This window comes from Artemia franciscana, chromosome 5, assembly GCF_032884065.1.
Source record: "Artemia franciscana chromosome 5, ASM3288406v1, whole genome shotgun sequence".
NCBI lineage: Eukaryota > Metazoa > Arthropoda > Branchiopoda > Anostraca > Artemiidae > Artemia > Artemia franciscana.
This window is the reverse complement of record NC_088867.1, coordinates 13,509,620-13,529,760: the sequence shown is the minus strand read 5'-3', so window position 1 is coordinate 13,529,760 and position 20,141 is coordinate 13,509,620. Positions and strand designations below refer to the sequence as shown.

Genomic DNA, 20,141 nt, shown 5'->3' with positions numbered 1-20,141 from the left:
TAACCTAACCTAAACTAACCTTATTATAAATAATTTTAACACTTCGAAAATATAGCATTATTTATTAAAAAACGACCGAAAGAAGATGGTGCTAAGAAAATGTAGTATTATTTTGTGGAAAACGAGCGATAACTCATACTTTAATTGAAAATTTGTCATTTTTAAGAACTCAAAAAGTGCATAAATTTGAATTTGCGGTAGAAGCGATTATTGTATTCGTATAGAACATAAAAAAGGCATCGAGTGGTATGTTCACTTCATTGGTAAGTCAGTTATATGAACTGTCATAATTTTTTTAAATTTGTCATTTTTAAGAGCTCAAAAAGTGCTTAAATTTGAATTTGCGGTAGAAGCGATTATTATATTCGTAAAGAACATAAAAAAGCATCGAGTGGTATATTCACTTTATTGGTAATTCAGTTATATGAACTCTCATAATTTTACCGAAATGTTTTGAAACGTAGATATGGTTGCAAAAATTCGATTAATTTGATTATTTCATATTTCTTCCACGTTTTTCTTTATGTTGTTTTCTCCTATTATTTCTGTATTTTCGTTGTCTCTTTTTGTCGATTATTATTATTATCTTCTACTTTTTCCTAGACTAAAGGTGGCTTAGTAAAGGGTTCTAATGTACTATTTATAGGTATTTTTGGACACCACACTGCCTTTCCATGACGTACAAATAACAGTTCAATAGGGACAAATCCAATTATTTTAACTATTTATACTTTTCTAAATCTTTAATTAACTGAAGATTTTCCCTGTTTTAGTTATTTATTTTATCATCATTTTTATATCTAGGCATTTCTACCCCAGAAAATATCTATCTAAGAGTACATATGTATATATATATATATATATATATATATATATATATATATATATATATATATATATATATATATATATATATATATATATATATATATATATATGTATATATATAAACATTAAAAAAAATATTCCTTTAGTTTCACAAACAAAGAAGGTATCAGCTTACTGAATTTTAAATTTCAGTAGTATTTTCCGCTCTTGAAATGTTGAAATTCCTCTTTAAAAAGGATAAAATCTGACCCAAAAATACTTTCATAAATACAATGATTGCGATATGATAATTCGTGTGGAACTTAGTAAATTAGTGTACATAAAGAATGCTTCCTTCAAATACTGAGAACAATAAACCACGAAGTAAAGACCTAACTTATAGAATTTCAAAGAAACATTTGCTTTCTTCTAAATGACAGTACTTAGGGTGGAAACTTTGCCCTACCTGGCAGCAATGGGCACTCCGATATTCTACAACAGCTTTGTTGGCAGTTTCCAACCATTCTCTGTTCTGTCGATGACTTCGTCTCCTGTAGCCTTCCCACGGTTCAAAACCTTATTTGAACATCCACCGGAGACTTTTTCTCTGAACCTCCTGAATCTCTCCTGAAATATTTCTCTGACACCCGTATTGTCTTCAAAATGCAGGTAAAAAGACTGTCTATCCTTAAAAAATTAAGAAATATCTCCCCGGCTCATAAACTTATCTTAAAAATTCACGTAAGAAAACCTTAAACCCCCCCCCCCCCCGAATAAAAATCATTTGTTGTTCCTACCCCCTCCCCTCTTTCCAAACAAAATCACGGATTCTGCCATGGAGGAAACTATCCACATATCTTTAAAAATTATTTATGCTCTCAAAAATTGATTTTTTCTCTTTAAAAAAAGAGCTTTTAAAGATCGCTTCGTGTTCAATTTTAGAACTTAAGAATCACTCCTTCCTCATGCAAATAAGGCTCTACTCTTCTTTTTTTTTAAGTTTCCTTTTTATTTAGAGTGATCAACGAAGCCTTGTTGCCTTTGTCCTGGCTCGTATTGTCTGGAACTACTCACAGGGACAAGAAGCAGCACTTACAGGATCTCTAGTATCTATCACACTGGAGCAACTTCAAGACAGTGACCCACTTTTACGACAATGGGCAGTAATTGCACTTGGAAAAAGCTGGGAAAATTTTGAATCAGCAAGATGGGTTGGCGTAAGAGACTCTGCTCATGAAAAATTATTTGATTTGCTACTGGATCCTGTACCTGAGGTATTACCAATTGTCAGATTATGCAATGTGCGAATGAAACCAGATTATGCAATAGGCAAATGAAACCATTAAAAACATAATGAAAATTTTGTAATCTGAATAGTATTTACTAACAGGTCCAAGAAGCCCGTCAATTATTTGGGGAGCTTTTTTCAAAATATTGAATTTCAACCTCTTTCAGTGGAAAGAAACTCAATGAAGAGGGATAAAACTCACTGCCCTCTGCAGTAGCTATAAATGTTAAAATAAATGAGCACAGCTACAGAAGAGACAGAATTGGTCAAAGATTAGTTGGCGGTGACTTAGTTAAGAGTGATATGTCACTCGTATTTTTTTTCTGTTCTAGTCCTACAAAACGGATGATTATGGAAAGCTTGGGAGGGCTCATTCGGCCTTACAATCTGAGATCTGGTGTCCCGTTTAGGTGATGAAAGTGACCCCTGGGCATTTGCTCACCGTTTCAGTATCGTTTGTGCCCTTATAGCTCTGCATGGAATCGGGTGCGTTTCCGAACATAGGCTTAACTGATTAGTATGTGTATTTGTACGGCCCAAAACGGTGCTTTTTGGCCCAAGATTTCCTCCCTTAGATCTCAATTTTGTACATATAGACAGGTTATTTTTCTTTAGATCCGTTCGGCTACATTTGTGTCAAGCATTTAGTATTTTTTCTTAATTATTTATTTCAAGATCTTCTCCTCAGTCGTATTTTACGCATAGTTGTTCAGATCTTTGAGAATAAATATGAGCATATATATATGTATATATATGTATATATATATATATATATATATATATATATATATATATATATATATATATATATATATATATATATATATATATATATATATGCAATTTTACACCCTTCCAGCTTGGTTTTAGAAAAGGTATGGGCTGTTTTCAAGCTCACCATATTGTGGGTCGGCTAATGAAACAAGCTGTTGCTCAAAAAAGTCCCCTGTATTGTTTGACTGTTGACATATATAGTGCTTTTGATAATGTAATTCATTCAAATGCTTTGTTTTCTCTTGCAGCCTCGGGTGTTAACCTTTCTATTGTTTCCGTGCTTAAGTATTGGTATGCTAATTCTTCAGTTAGGGTGAAGTGGAATGGTATGGTAGGGGAGTATATTCCTGTTAAAAAAGGCGTTAGGCAAGGTGCCGTGTTATCCCCGAGCATTTTTAAATGTGTTTTAGCTTCGTGTCTCCGACGTCTTCAACCGTCAATTTTTTACAATGATAATTTAGGCATTAGTCACGTTGCATATGCTGATGATGTTCTGCTTCTTAGCCGGACAAAAAATAGCCTAATTACCAACTTCTACCGGCTTTCAGCCGCACTATCCACAGTAGGCCTTTCAGTTAATGCCTCCAAATGTGATTTTTTGTGTTTTGGGAGTCCTCCACCAGGATCACCTCTTTGCTTGGGTTCTTCAACTATACCATGTTCAGCAAGTATTAAATGGTTGGGTCTCTCTTTTTCTACGTCACTTTCGTCTACTTACTCCGCTATTACGTCCAGCGTGCTGAAAAGTATGCGGGTTGGATACGCGAAAATTTCACCAAATCGTGGTCGGTATAACCGAAATGGACTATGCCGTCTTTATTCTAGTTTTTGTGCCCCTGCTGTTTTTTATCTTTCTGGTTTTGCTTTCCTCCTTCGCAAGAAAGATACAAAGAAAATACGCTCAGGATATTTTAAGTATTGCAAGTATTTGCTGCGTCTGCCTCGGTGGTATCGGAATCATACAGTTGTCTCTAAACTTGACATCGTTGATGCGCCCTCGCGACTGAAACATTTATCTAAAGATATATGTTTTAAAACTCGGCAAATGGTCGGTGTTTTTGACTCTCATTGGCCATTTTTTGATTGGAGGTAATTTATTTATGTTGTATGTCGTTATGCTGCTATGTTATTTATGTTATTATGTTTTTTGTCTTGTTTTTTCTTTTTTTGTGTGTTTACTCCACAGTTTAATGTACTTTGTGGGTTATAAATAAATTATTATTATTATTATTATTATTATATATATATATATATATATATATATATATATATATATATATATATAATAAACTGAAAATGCACATTCATTTGTATTCTTTCAGTAAAGTGCAAATTATGTTGTGGCCTTTAGAAGGCACAGGGGTTCTGAGCCCTAATCATGTTAATTTCTGCTCGTTTTGAGTTCAATCAGTTATTTACTGTAAATTAATGTAAATTTATTTTTAAGAAACTTTCAGAAAAAAGAGTTTTTCAAAGAAAAGTAAAGGTCATACTAAACTTAAGATCAGCAAATACAAATACCTTTTAAAATTCATATTCAAAACGACCAGAAATTACTATTAGAGAATAAATGAAGCCCAAAACGAACAGAAATTAAATAAACAATCATAGCAAAAACATACAGGAAGTACTAATGTAAATGAATGAATAAACCTGAAAGCGAGTAATGCTTGAATTGACTATGCAAATCTAGCTTAAAACGAAAAATGTTTTGGTTTTGAAGTACAAATGAAGCCCAACGAAACGCCAAACGAACAGAAATTAAATGAAAAATACGTGCTAAAAACATACAATAGATGCTAATATAAATGAATAAATAAATCTTAAAACAAGTGAAACTTGAATTGAATATGCAAATCAAGCTTGAAACGAACAAAAATTACTACAAAAGAGTTTAGGCGTCGCCTCCTTCTCTCCCTGTATAAGTCCAAAACCTGCTGCGTCATTGGCGCTTTAGTGAAAATTATATGTGTCTTGAACAGTCTTATAAAGTACCAATAAAATCAAATTTAATATTTAATATATAATGATATTAAGTGTTGAAATATCATCTGATCAAGATTTTATTTCACTCTAATCTTTATTTTCATTTCCAATGCTGTAATAACTGGAAAAGAAAATATTTGTAACATAATTCGTTTTCGATGAAGCGACAATGACACAGTAGGCTTTAGGTTTTTACAGTTAAGGAATGGTGCAGTTTCCAAATTCTTGTTTGTAGTGGAACTATATTCGTCTTGAACAATCTTAGAAAGAACTACTAAATTAAACTGAATATTTGATTTATAATGATATTAATTGCTGAAAGCTCATCAGTTCAAAATTTTACTAGAATTATAATGTTCATTTTCAATGAACTGACGCCCAAACATTCTAATCTACATAATAAAATATTAAAAGGTATTGTATCAAATGCCTTTTTGAAATATACAAATACTGTAAAAGTAAGTTCACCTTTTTCAAGATTTGTATTCACTAGATCTGACAGGTACAGCACAGCATGAGACGTCGAATAACTCTTCTTGAATCCAAATTGTGTTTCTGAAAGAAGTCCTTTTTGTCAAAAAATCATAAAAACGACGACGCACAATTTCCTCTATTATCTTAGAGTATAATGGAAGGATTGAAATAGGTCTGTAAGGTAAGAAATACACACAGAAATAATTCTGTGTGTTCAACTTCATACCTCCTTTATGTAGTGGGATTTTTTTTCACTTCTTTTAATGCTTCTGGGGATTTTCAAGTCTGTACTGAGACGTTCATTGTGTGAAACGAACAGGGTAGAAGGTTAGTCATAACTGCCCTGAATGCACGAACATTCAATCCGTCAGTGTCAGCTGAGTTGGATTTAATTGAGTTGATTAATTAGTACATGGCTCAAACTGAAAATTCAGACCCTCTCCTCTATTATCACAAAATTCCTCCTTCTGGAACTGGTCTTATTCTACCTACTTGCTGTGTAGTTTCTCCAACCTCTAAAAGTACTTACCAAACTGATCTGCAATTGCATGTTTGTCTGTAATTTCCAAACCATCAATTTCAGGTGCATGAAGTTCAGAATCTTTCCTACTTCCCATTATATTATTAATAACTCTTATGTTCCTTTGATGTTACCTTGATTTTCAAGTAATTTTTGTTCATAATACAGTTTCTTTGCTTTCCTTCTCAGATTGTTCACTTTTAGGGTTCATAAGTCTGAATGTAGACTTTAAGACTTTAATACTTGAGACTGCGTTATAGTTGACTAACCCATCTTGTTCACAGTAGTATCAAATACAGCCAAATTTAACTCAACTCCTGGTGTTTGATTTAATCCAGAAAATACTAATGAATCCTGCAGCTTCTCCTGCTCGAAATCGTCCAGCTTTTTTCAAGTTTTTCAACACGAAATTCTAGAGATTCAATTTGACCTTTAAGCCTTACTAGGGATTTTTCAGTTTGCTGAAATTTGCCACTATATTCAAGTGTCATCGAGTCATAGATTTCTGACACAATAAGCTGAATATTTTGAGTATCCTTTGTCTGAGTAATTGTTGACGCTCCATCATTTGGCGTACTTATATTCTCTCTTTTTTTTTTTTTTTTTTTTGAATGTCTTAGATCAAATTTGGTTTATTTTGCTCTACTTCTGCTTGAGTAGATTTAAGCTGATTACGAATAATCGAAGTGTTTAAGCCTAAAGAAACTGCAGTTTCTTCTGTATTTCCTCTTTTCTCGTTGCCTTTTTTTATAATTTCAATTTAAATATCTGAATGATTTTCATATTCACGAAAGCATTATTTATTCCTTATGCACCCTTTTTTTTTATAGAAAAAACGGGATAATTTTCCTTAAAACCCAGCAGGTTTCCCTTTCCAACATTCTGTAGGTCATGTGACCAATAGCATAAAACAGCATGTCGAAAAGTTTTTCCAGGTTGATTCATCAGTTTAACCACAAGAGCCGGCCATTGTGGGTAATTCTGGAAACGAGCAAAGGCCAAAGCCCCTTTTTGTATTTTGCCATATTAAAATATAAATTTTGCGGCCTCTAACAAATGATAATAACAGAAGAAAAAGACTTATCTTACAATAGGGCAGGCCAACAGTATGCGTTGATTATTTTGGCTAGGTGGCCCAGTGGAACCTGCATAATTCTGTCCGTACTCTAGCATCCAATCTCTATGCTCGTAATAATAATATCTTATAATCCAACTAAGTTAAACAGCCAGTTTCAACAATTTAATTCGTAACAACACAGTTAATGCAATCCAGCAAACTAGGTCAGATCATCAAGATTGTGAGAATATATTCCGATTTTATGAAATGTTCTCATTTTGAAAACTACTTCAGTACTGGAACTAGTGCCGCACTAGTTTGATTGTTTGTTTAATTTGTGTTCGTTTTTGGTTTCATTTATGCTTTAAGGCCGTGATTAAGTGAACTTGAAAACATCGAGGTTCAAAATTGAAGTTAGGGTAGCCTTCTGTCCCTCAATTCTCTGGAGACCGTCGATTGTCAAAAACCATTCGAATAGCACTTGTTCATTGGCGGAAATAGCAGGTTAATTGTACCAGATTGTCAATCTGGTCTCTAGGGCGATCTGAAACAAAATTTCAGGTAGCAGAAAATATTCTATGGGACTCTTTGAAAACAGGAAAATGATAGTACCGATTTTGTTCTAAAAGCAATATCCTTCATAGAGTACACTTGTGAAAAAGAGCTAGACGTTTTCTAAGATTTCTAAGTAATTAGAGGAAATAGAGCAAAATCCTAGCAAACATTTTGTAGCATCTTCAAGAAGCTACGGCCTGATATTAAAAGCGGTATCTTCCGCCAATGAATACTTGAGTACTTTTTAAATATAAATTTTTAATTTTAACATGGGATTTTCGAGTTCCATCAGTTCACTTAATCACGGCCTTAATAATAATTTCTGGTTGTTTTTAGTTTGAATTTTTACAGGTATTTGTATCTGCTGATCTCAAGTTTAATATTGCCTTTACTTTTCATTGAAAAACTTTTTTTTAGAAGAGTTTTTTTTATCATTGATTTTTGTTCGTTTTGATTGCAAAAAGTTTCGATATAGAGCTATCCTCCCATTTGCACTGCAAATGGGAGGATATTAGGAGGTCGGTTTTAGTGCTAGAAGGTCGACCCCGGAGTTTTAATATCTGTTGTTTGAACTATTTTTAACAAAATGACCATCTCAAATTTTTATCGGATAGGTATGGGGCAAAAGGGCGTGTGGGGGGGGGGGCTAGTTACCCTCTGACCTCTTTAAACTCTGAAAAAGTGAGCTAGAACATTTAATTTCCAATCGAATGAGCCCTCTCTGATGTTTATACGAGCATCTATTCTAGGGCATATCTTACAATGCCTGTCCCTGAGCTCTGGGGGTATTTTCGACACTGGAGTTTTTTTGTTATCTGACCTTTGACAATTTTTAATAAAACGGCTGTCAAAAATGTTTTATCTAATACATTTGAGGAAAACGGGCGTGGAGGTTGGGAGGCTAATTGCCCTTCGATCACTGTTAACTCTTAAAAATTGAACTATAATTTTCAATTTCCAATCAAATGAGCCCTCTCTGAAGTTTATACGAGCATCCCTTTCCATAAGAACCATATATGCCCCCAGGACATAATTTACAACGCCCTCCCTTGGGCCCTGGGGGGCTGTGTTGACATCAGAGTTTTTCTTATATGATGTTTGAACTATCTTAAAAAATTGATATCTAAAATTTTTATCGGATGGGTTTGGGGAAAAAGGGCCTGGGGAGGCTATTTACCCACGGATCTCTTTTGACTCTTAAAAAGTGAACTAGAACTTTCAATTTCCAATCAAATAAGCCCTCTCTGAAGTTTTTACGATCATCCCTTCCATTAGAACCATGTATACCAACCAGGGCATAATTTTCAACGATTGTTCCTTGGCACTGGGGGTTGTGTTGACACCAGAGGTTTTGTTATATGACCTTTCAACTATTATTAACAAAATGACTGTCTCAAAATTGCTATCTGATGCATTTGGCGAAAGGGGGTGTGAAGGGAGCTTGTTGCCCTCCGATCTCTCTTGACTCCTAAAAATTGAACCGAAACTTTCACTTTCCAAATAAATGAGCCCGCTCTGAAGTTCATATGAGTATCCCTTCCCATATGAACAATATTTGCCCCAGGGTATAAGTTACAACGCCTGCCCCCGTGCCCTCGGTGGTTGTGTCGACACAGGAGTTTTTGTTATCTGACCTTTGAGGTATTTCTAACAAAATGGCCGTCTCAAAATTTATGTCTGATGCATTTGGGGAAAAAAGGGTGTGAGGGGAGGCTATCTTCCGGCCTTTCTTTCTCTTTCTCATTTTTAGATGTTTCATTTCATATTTTATTCAAGTTGTGAATTTAAAAAAAAAAAATGTAATTTTTCAAAATGTTTTGACATATACAGATGTAACTCACATATCTCATTGATTTAACTACGTTTCTTTGTTGGAATTTTATTTATCCATATTCATGTGGAAATATAGTAGCATAATACTACTTATTTTACTTATTTGTGTACCATTTACTTCACGTTTTAACTCTATTTAACTACTAAACTTTTTTTTTTGCCAAATACAAATGTAATTGTAAGTTCCAACCAAAAGATTTAGTAAGTTTTCAAAACATTTTGTCATCTTTGCAAATTGAACCGAAAATTTAGCAACTTTTTGAACATTTTGCCACCTACAGATCAGAAGATAACAAAAAGTATATATCTTCTTTTGTCGACTACAATTATTTCTTCCATTTTATTTATTTTTTTTTTTGTCTAGAAATATAATTATATGATAATGAGTATTTTACTTATTAATGTCTCATTTGTTTTACACTTTATTTAACTACAAAACTAATGACAGACGTTAGTTGTAAATTTCAAAGAAATAGTCTAGTAATTTCGTATTTTAGGTTTAGTACTTTTCGTTTCGTATTTCGGAAATTTCATAAGTTTAGTACCTTCGTAGTAATTTCGTAAAAAAAAAAAAAAAAAAAAAAAAAAAAAAAAAAAAAAAAAAAAAAAAAAAAAAAAAAAAAAAATTGCCTCTTGTTTCCTATTGTTGTTCATGAAGATTCGGTGTTCTAAATCTTGTCTGTCAATTACTTAAATCCTTTGACTTTTATTATTTTTCTCTTGCAAAATATGCCTTCTTTTAGCCATTTAATTTATATTTTGTGGAGAAACAGAGGGACATTCTAGATGTCTGTATTTATTTGAAGCCTCTGTGATCACGATTTACTAATTTTTTTTTAAACGCTTTGTCATCTATAAATATAGTTTTTATATCTCATTTATTTCACTTTTTCCCTTGTATATTTGTACATTAATGTTCCTGTAAAAGTATAACTATAAAAAACTATTTCACATTTTATTTAACGACAAAACTATTTCTTGCCAGATGCAAATTTCGGTCATAAATTCAAGCCAAAACTTTTAAGCTTTTCAAAATGTTTTGTCATCTGCAGATCTAAGTTATATATTTCTTTCCATAGAACCCGGTTATTACGCATAAAACCAATTAACACAATAATAGGTCCTGTCTCCCTAAAAGAATCTAAATCTTCGCCAGCCATGACATCAGTTCATCTCGGATAGGCCTAATCGATTTATGTAAATGTCAGGCAAATCTGTCATATTTCTAAAGAGCTAGGATTTTCTTAATTGTCGTCTGCGTTCATAATTATGCAAATACTTAAGCACCTTTGTTGTTTTGATTAAGAGGCTTTACTGGGAAGGAGAGGAAATATCACTTCAAAGTCAGGCTTAAAATAAAAAAAAAATTCGGCAATAAAGAACCTCATCCCAGTTGAAGCCTTAGAAAAAGTATTCACTTTTTTGGGGACGGACTAATTTAGAGTATTTTTTGTAGCTAGTTGGGTACGTAAGAGTTTTGTGTGAGGGTCGGGGGGGGGGGTAACAATAAAAAACTAATTTTATTGAATAAGTTGAATAAAATTGCTGAAAACTCAGAAAAATATAGGATTTCTGTTTAGCTCAGGCCCTGAGTTCTCTTCTTCTGCGTATTTCCCTGTATGTGGAAATATATAGTTATTTCAAATAGATAAGTCAGTTTCTTTGTTCTGATAAAGGGGTTATGATTATATTGCGCAGTAATGTTAAATCAGTGGCGAATGCTGGCGGGGGAAAAACTGGGAGTTTTGAAAAGACCAAGGGTAAATGCAATTTTTATCTTGGTTTGTTTCTTGTTTATTATTTTCTGATATCTATGTTATTTCCTTATTTTTGTAACCATGGGCCTCTTTTTTCGCCTAAGCGTTAAGTTTACGTCGTATTTCAGAGCAAAAAATTAGTAATACGAAGGATATAGAAAGATAAACAATTTTTTATCCATCTTTATTTGGAAAATTTGCTGTGTTAGGGATTCAAATAGCGTCTTGGTACGACTTGGTATTCACAATACTGATCAAATAGGCGAATTTATATAATAAAAAAAGAAAAGAAACGAGATAACAGGTACCCACGGCTTTACTCCCAAGAAATTATTTACTCCAGTTGAGGACTTTCTCCAACCCGAAGACCCATAAACTTTCAAGTCGATGTGGGGGATGTTTTTTTTTTTTAACCCTTCTTTACTATTATCGGTGTTGGCAAGCTAAGTATTTTAGTACGTTACAATGACATGTAGAATATCATTGGCATTGCGATATAATGTCAAACAAAACGAAAAACATTTTCATAGAACCGTTCCAAAAAGTCGGAATTTGTAAAGATTTAAGGGTATTGGCCCAGAATCAGCCCTTTTTGATAGTACATCATTTTGCCCATACCTATGTTTTCATCTGATATCTGAATACTTTTACTGGTTAATAGATATGGATGCCTGATGCACGTTTTGGCCACACTTGTGGATGAATCAAATAGTTCGTGGTAACGAACTGAAGTAAGGAGCGACCCGGCTCAATAGTAACCGAAACTCTAAAAAATTGAATTTTGATACCAATAGTTACATTAAAAGAATCGCATTTTAATGCTGATTTTAAATATATAAGTTTCATCAAGATCAGTTATACCCATCAAAAGTTACGAGCCTGAGAAAATTTGCCTCATTTCAGAAAATAGGGGAAAATACCCCCTTAAAGTCAAACAATGTTAACGAAAATCATACCATCAGATTCAGCGTATCAGAGAACCTTATTGTAGAAGTTTCAAGCTCCTATCTACAAAAATGTGGAATTTCGCATTTTTTGTCAGAAGACAGTCAACGGATGCGTGTTTATTTGTTTTTTGTTTTGTTTGTTTTTTTGTTGTTTTTTTCCAGGGTTGATCGTATCGACTGAGTAGTCCTAGAATGTCGTCAGAGGACTCATTTTAACGGAAAGTAAAAGTTCTAGTGCCCTTTTTAAGTGACCAAAAAAATTGGAGGGCACCTAGGTCCCCTCCCACGCTCATTTTTCCCAAAAGTCACCAGATCAAAATTCTGAGATAGCCATTTTATTCACCATAGTCGAAAAACCTAATAACTATGTCTTTAGGGACGACTTACTCCCCCTCAGTCCCAGTGGGAGGGGCTGCAAGTTACAAACTTTTACCTGTGTTTACATATATTAATGGTTACTGGGAAGTGTACAGACGTTTTCAGGGGGATTTTTTTTTGTTTAGGGGGGAGATTTGAGTGGGGGTTAAGTGGGAGGATGTCTCCATGGAGAAACATGTCATGGGGGAAGAGAATTTCAATGAAGGGGGCACAGGGTTTTCTAGCATTATTTAAAAAATAAACAATGAAAAAATAAATATAGAAAGTTTTTTTCTACTGAAAGTAAGGAGCAACATTAAAACTTAAAACGAACACAAATTATTACGCATATGAGGGGTTTACTTCCTCGTTATACCTCACTCTTTACGCTAAAGTATTTTTAGTTATTTCATTGGGATAAAATTTAAGCTTTAGGGTAAAGAGCGAGGTATCGAAGAGGATTAAACCTCCTCATACACGCAATAAAAACATACGAATATAGAAGTTTGTTACGTAAATTATTTCGTAAGTTACGTATATTTTTTACCAATGAAAACGCTTGTAAAAAATTAAAAGTTCTAGTTGCCTTTTTAAGTAATTAAAAAATTGGAGGGCAACTAGGCCTCCTCCCTCACTCCTTTTTTTCCCAAAATCTTCCGATTAATTGCAATTAATTAATATGCAAATTTCACTTTAATTATTTATGTGCGGAGAGCCAAGATCAAAATATGCATTAATTCAAAAACGTCCAGAAATTTAAATGAAAGTAAGGAGCGACATTAAAACTTAAAACGAACAGAAATTACTCCGTATATGAAAGGGGCTTTTCCTCCTCAACGCCCCGCTCTTTACGCTAAAGTTTGACTCTTCCTCTTAGCTCTATTCTTAAAACAGTAAGAAACTTCAGCGTAAAGAGCAGGGCGTTGAGGAGGAAAAGTTCCTTTCATATACGGAGTAATATCTGTTCGTTTTAAGTTTTAATTTCGCTCCTTTCTTTCATGTAAAAACAAACTTGTTTTTTTTTATTTAATCAAAGTTAATCTTGGCTCAAGTGTCAATAATATGTATCCTATGTATAATTTGCAAAATTCAGCTATGTTGAATTTTCAATTGTAAGTTTTGCGATTAAGAAACACTAATAAAGATTCGATGCCATATCGTTTGAAGTTTGAAAATATGGAATCTTGGAAAGGTAGTTTTTTCAATATCAGTATGATGTAACTGCCAAAGACAAAAAGACAGAGTATTTGTAGATAATACTTGGATGCAACTTAGTATTGACATTGGCGAATTTCTTCAGCCAATTTTATCGGTCGAAGAATTGATTCAATTGGTTGAATCAGTCAACCTGGACTGATTCAAATCAATTTTTATATATATCAATTGCTGCTTCTTTAGCATAATTAATAATTAATAATAACGAATTATTTGTGCCCTCTATATGTACATGGATTCACACAGAGAAGGATGGAAATTGGAAATTAATGAATACAAAACTGAAAAATACAAAATTACAATTTCAACGAAAAGGACGGCAATTAATGGCTCATAATATTCATAATAACTCATTAATATATAATAAATAGCTTATAATTGCTCGATATTGCATAATACTAGAACATTCTTAATGAACAGCTCAGTTTTTTTAAAGCTGGGCGACAAAACTGTTTATCCATTAAACATGACAATTAAAGGGTAAACTTTCTCTAGATCTATTTCTATTCTATTTTCTCTAGATCATCTGAAAAATCGGTCGTATTGCTGGTCCATTTTAATAGTGATCTCAAATATTCAGAATTTTCAGATATTATACCTATTTTTGACCATAGTGGAATTCCAAGTAAATATTTACAAAACCAAAAAAAGAAAAGCACACGCGGATCCGATTTTTGTCACTTTTACTTACAAATTTCAAAAATAGTACGATGAAAAATATATGTAGTGGAAACATTGGATTATAAATTATAGCAAGTGTTGGCTCATCAAAACGACCTGTCATCCTGATTTACAGGCCATAAGTTTTTTTTTGAGTTTTTCTAATACAGACGATAACAACAATGCGCGCGTAGCTTTAATTGTCGGACCAAAAGGCAACCCAGGGGAATTTAATGGAATCTTCGTTAACAATATTCAGTGATCCCAGCCTAATTGAATGACGCTGAAAATCATTAATATTATTTGCCACTAGAAATTATGTTTTAGTTGGCTCAAACCCATATAAATAATAAATCATTTTTGGCAACAAGCGTCACAATAGTTTGGCCCAGGCATTAGGTTTGTCAAGTAGTTTATTGTGGCAAATTTAAATAAAGATGCTCCTCCTCTATACATAATTGCCATTAAGAACAGCTCTTTGACCCCCCATACGATTTTTTGTTATGACATCCCTATGTTTTTCTTTCTACCACCCATCTTGATCTTTTCTTTTTTCAAGAATATTAATTTTTTTATCTCCCCTCTACAGGTTCGAGCGGCAGCCCTATTTGCCATAGGCACATTTATAAGTTCAGTGTCAACAAGGACCGATCACGCGAACAACATCGATCATGGAGTGGCTCTGAAGATACTTGGCACCGTCTCGCAGGATGCCAATGTTGTTGTCAGGAAGGTAAACGATTCCTCGAATCCTATTAATCCAAAATCAATTTCCGGAATTGCTGCAAAACATGGCATTTCGCCATACGAAACGTGTTCATTTGTATTCATTCGGTTTGCCCTCTTATTGAATAGACTTACTTATGTTGTTTGGCAAATAGAAGGATCAGATCATCGGCTCTCATATTGGGTGTTAATTGCCCCTGAGGGGTCTTTAATATGAATTAATGGGAATCCAGAGAATATTCATCAAAACATACTGAATTTTGAAAAACGTGAATAGTTTTGTTTTCGTAATCCTTCCAAAAAGTGTAATAGAAAAATTACAGAATTGAATAGAAGAGAATCCTTGGAATCAGCGTTCTAGGCATTAAAACTACTAGCGCTACTTGCAGCGTTATTACAAGGGTACCATTTGTGAAAATTTAGAGGGACGGGATTTTTTTTTAGTGAGCATACAAAAAGTGTATTTTTCGATGTCTAAGGGGTGGGGAGTAGTTTTTAGTTTTTTTACTTTTCAATGAAAATACCAGAAAAGGAAGGAAAATCTGGGGGATGGGGACATGAATACACAACTCTGTCTTTTATCTTTAGCTCATGTGCAAAATAAAAGTAAAAGAGATGAATTAAGTAAATTCAGATAGTTTTCTTTTGTCCAGCTTTGTATAGTTCGCTGCATAACGGTTGATGGTATTGAGAGTTTGTTTCCTCAGACATGGAATCATTCAATCTCATGAAGAACGTTAAGCGATTTCACAAACTTAATCATCGAACGAACTGATGAAATACTTTTTTTTTTCAATCAAAAACATTTTTATTTATTTGTATCTTCTGGGATGGAAAAGAAGCGTGTGTTTTGCCCTCAGTGAGTTGTTACTAAAAATGGTAGTATTTTTTTTCTTCTTTTTATTGATTCGCTTTACTATTTGATTAAAGGTTTAATTGTAAAGTAAAGGTTTCAAATTAAAGGGATCCAAACTGTACTTCAAGGGGTATTTATGGCACTTCCCAGAAGTCAAATTTCATTGATATTAATCAACTCTGTATTATTATTTCGTTGCAAAATACCAAATAACGGTTTTTTATAACGCTAGTTTTGTAGCAGTACTCTATATTGAAAATATGCTCGCAGTCTGAAGTATTTTCTAATTGCTATCTGTGTTGGGAATTAATCCCTACAGTAAACACGGCTTTCCCAGAGACAGCATCGCTTCATAAGATGAGAAACAGGCATTAAGCATTAAGCATTAATATTAAGCATTAAGCATTAATAAAGACATTAAGCCTTTCTCAAAAAAAGGCTTACTACCCTTGAGCTTAGTAGTGAAAGATTGCGCACCATTTTATTATCATTACTGATCAACGAATATGTTAATAAATCCCTAATCAAAATAGTTTTGACCCCTTTTTTGACTCTACCAGCAATATCTTTAGCAATAGAAGCTACCATGTTAGTTCTTTTGCACTTATAGTGCTAGGAATTCATATTTTTTTTTTATTTGGTGTTTTAGGACCAAAATAATAGTAAAGCGGGTGTTTTATGTGTTCTGGGTTTGTTTTTGCTTTTGATTCTTGCTTGAAATGGATTTGTTTTATGCATTGTTCTAAAAAGTATGTTGTAAACACAAGGTAGGGGGCAATAATAATTCAGAATTTTATAATATTTGAATAAGACAGCATCGGATTTTTTGAAAGTTTTTGGATTTTTCTTTAAATACGTTCTAAGACCACACTGGCTATGTATGACGTTTAAAAAAAAAAAAATAAGAAAAAATATAAAAATAGATCAGAAATCAAGAAGAGGAGGTGATCTTCAGCCAATGAAAGGTAAGTAAAATGAAAAGTTGAAGCGGATATTTTGGCAATGTGGAGAGGGTTCTTGCTAAAATATCTGATTTGTCTTTTCGTTTTCCATCTCTTCCACTCTTCTGACCGAAAATCCCCCTTACTTCTTGTTTTCTTCATTATTTTTATATTTTTCCATTTATATCAAGGGCCAAGACTTTTTTAGGGGGTGGGGGCTGCCGATTAAAGAGTAACTGCTTTGGCTCTTACATCGAAAATCGTAGAAAATTCCTTCATGATATGACTTCTTTTATTCTTTTAGTTGTAAAGAGCAAGGTTTTCCTGTATAATTCATGTTGTAAATTGTGGTATTTCATATTTAATTGTGAGTCAAACATGTTCTAAACAGTAACTGATGTGTTTCTTAAACTGAAAACCAAGGAAACTGGCTGATTAATTCGATTCATGTTCATTTTTTTGTCATGGAGTTTCTATTGGAAATTAATGGCTGTCGGGGGGGGGGGGGATTCTGATGGAGCATTTCATTTTTATATTAAACAAAAATACGCAGACGATAAAAAGAAAAGGAACAGTAAAGAAGATATAAGCACAACAAAGGACTCAGAAAGAAACTGATATAAAAAATTAAGTACATACTAAATTAAGAAACACAGTTACATTGAATTTCAAATATATCCATGAATTCAAGCAACTATATTGTCGTTTTGTCCTTTCGACCCCCCCCCCCCCCTTGAAGCATTTGGAAATGTGGCATAAAATGCACTTTTCCTTGATTGTGCCCACATCCTCTCGGAAAGCACAACATAATCAAAGGATCGTTACAAAAAATAAAGCTGATGTGTTTCTTAAATCGAAATCTGGTATCCCTTATGTACTCTAAACATTTAGTTTGTTCGTAAATTGATTTCTGGATTGTATTTTTTAATTTATGTGTCAGGGATATTTCAATGGAAACTAAGGTCTAATAAACACTTTAATCGGGAATGAAACGCAACTATAGTAGAAGAAAACACGTTTACAACAAAAGAATGGGAATTACAAAGAAAAAATAAGTAAAATAAAGCACACAAAAGAAAACACTGTGGATTTTGTCAGTGGTTATCAGCCAATAAATTTTGTGGGGTGGGGGATCAATGGGTTCGTGATGCTTTAGCCTCGAACCAGAGTACATGTTCTGCCCTGCCAAAAAATTAAACTAGACCTTATTTAAAAGAATAAATTGTTTCCTAAATTATAAACAAATCACTTTAGGTTTCATATGATGCTTTCATAGGTTTCTTACGAGGTTCCATAAGAGGTTCCAAACGATTTTGGTACCGAATTCAAGCTATTTTATTTATGTATTAATGGCTAAAAAAAAACACATTTCCAACTAATATATTTGATAACAAGCCATCCCTTCCCTTGAAGAGATGTTCTGGTAAAAATTGTTCATGGGAAAATGAATTTTCAAACCTAAGCCTGGTATCCCTGGTGTCCTAGAAAAAAATTGTTCACAAAATGGCTTCTTAATTCGGTTTATATTCAATTTCTTTTTTCCAGAGAGGGAGACATTTTTTTTTTATCACTTTACCTCATCAGCAAAATGCAGTTTTGATAAATCTAATTGTTTATTCTGAGAAAGTCATTTCTTAAGATTTATTTTTCTTAAAAGTTAAAGGCAGAGATGAGTTGATGCTTGGAAATTTTGATTGATTTCCTTTCCATTTATCATGAAACATTAAATAATAATTTATTAAGGAAATTCTAAAATATTTATAAGTAATTTATTAGAAATTAACATCCTATATTAATTGTATTTAATAATAATTTGTGTGTTAATAAGATATTTATAGTAAGTATATTCAATAAGAATTATTATCATTATTGGCTTTAAATTAATACTATCAAAACACTATATATTCAGTCTGAATTGTCAATCTTCAATAGATTATGTAATTAGTTAGCTACTGTTATCCATGAGACTTTTTGTTATGACATCAAACAGTTCGTGGTAACGAACTGTAGTAAGGAGCGACCCGGCTCAATAGTAACCAAAACTCTAAAAAATGGAATTTTGATACCAATAGCTATATCAAAAGAATCGCATTTCAATGCTGGTTTTAAATATATAAGTTTCATCAAGTTTAGTCTTACCCATCAAAAGTTACGAGCCTGAGAAAATTTGCGTTATTTTAGAAAATAGGGGGAAACGCCCCCTAAAAGTCATAGAATCTTAACGAAAATCACGCCATCAGATTCAGCGTATCAGAGAACCCTATTGTAGAAGTTTCGAGCTACAAAAATGTGGAATTTTGCATTTTTTGCCAGAAGGCAGATCACGGATGCGTGTTTATTTGTTTTTTTTTTTTTTTTTTTTTTGTTTTTTTTTTTGTTTTTTCCCCAGGGGTGATCGTATCGACCCAGTTGTCCTAGAATGTTGCAAGAGGGCTCATTCTAACGGAAATGAAAAGTTCTAGTGCCCTTTTTAAGTGACCAAAAAAATTGGAGGGCACCTAGGCCCCCTCCCACGCTAATTATTTTCCCAAAGTCAACGGATCAAAATTCTGAGATAGCCATTTTATTCAGCGTCGTCGAAAAACCTTATAACTATGTCTTTGGGGACGACTTACTCCCCCACAGTCCCCGTGGGAGGGGCAACAAGTTACAAACTTTGACCTGTGCTTACATATAGTAATGGTTATTGGGAAGTATACAGGCGTTTTCAGGAGGATTTTTTTGGTTTGGGGGAGGGTTTGAGAAGAGGGGGATATGCTGGGGGAACTTTCCTTCGAGAATTTGTAATGGGAGAAGAAAATTTCCATGAAGGGAGAGCAGGATTTACTAGCATTATTTAAAAAAAAAAACAATTAAAAAATAAAAGTGAAAAAGCTTTTTCAGCTGGAAGTAAGGAACAGCAATAAAACTTAAAACAAACAGAAATTATTACCCATATGAGGGGCTCACCTCCTTCTAATACCTCGCTCTTTACGCTAAAGTATTTTCGGTAATTTCAACTACTTATTCTACGGCTTTTGTGATTCAGGGGGTCATTCTTAATGAATTGGGATAAAATTTAAGCTTTAGTGTAAAGAGCGAGGTACTGACGATGGGGCGAATCCCCTCATATATGTAATAAAAACATGAGAATACAAAAGTTCTTTACGTAAGCTAATTTATAAGTTACGTAAATCTTTTACCAATAAAAAGATTCGTAAAAAATTAAAAGTTCTAGTTGCCTTTTTAATTAACCAAAAAATCGGAGGGCAAATAGGCTTCGCCCCCCCCTCTTTTTTTCTCAAAATCATTCGATCAAAATTATAAGAAAGCCATTTAGCCCCCCCCCCAAAAAAATATGCAAATTTTGTTTTGATTATTCCTCTGCGGAGAGCCAAAATCAAAACAT

The 20,141-nt window shown here is 33.3% G+C and overlaps 1 protein-coding gene across 2 annotated transcripts in view; it reads left to right on the top strand.

The window, feature by feature from the left end:
* Positions 1 to 20,141, top strand: part of LOC136026998 (regulatory-associated protein of mTOR-like) — a 272,404-nt gene that overhangs the window by 174,659 nt on the left and 77,604 nt on the right. For both annotated transcript variants that reach the window (XM_065703879.1, XM_065703880.1), the window contains 2 exons: positions 1,824 to 2,081; positions 14,820 to 14,963. In XM_065703879.1, the coding sequence (XP_065559951.1) occupies positions 1,824 to 2,081; positions 14,820 to 14,963 (402 nt within the window). The remainder of the gene's footprint in view (positions 1 to 1,823; positions 2,082 to 14,819; positions 14,964 to 20,141) is intronic.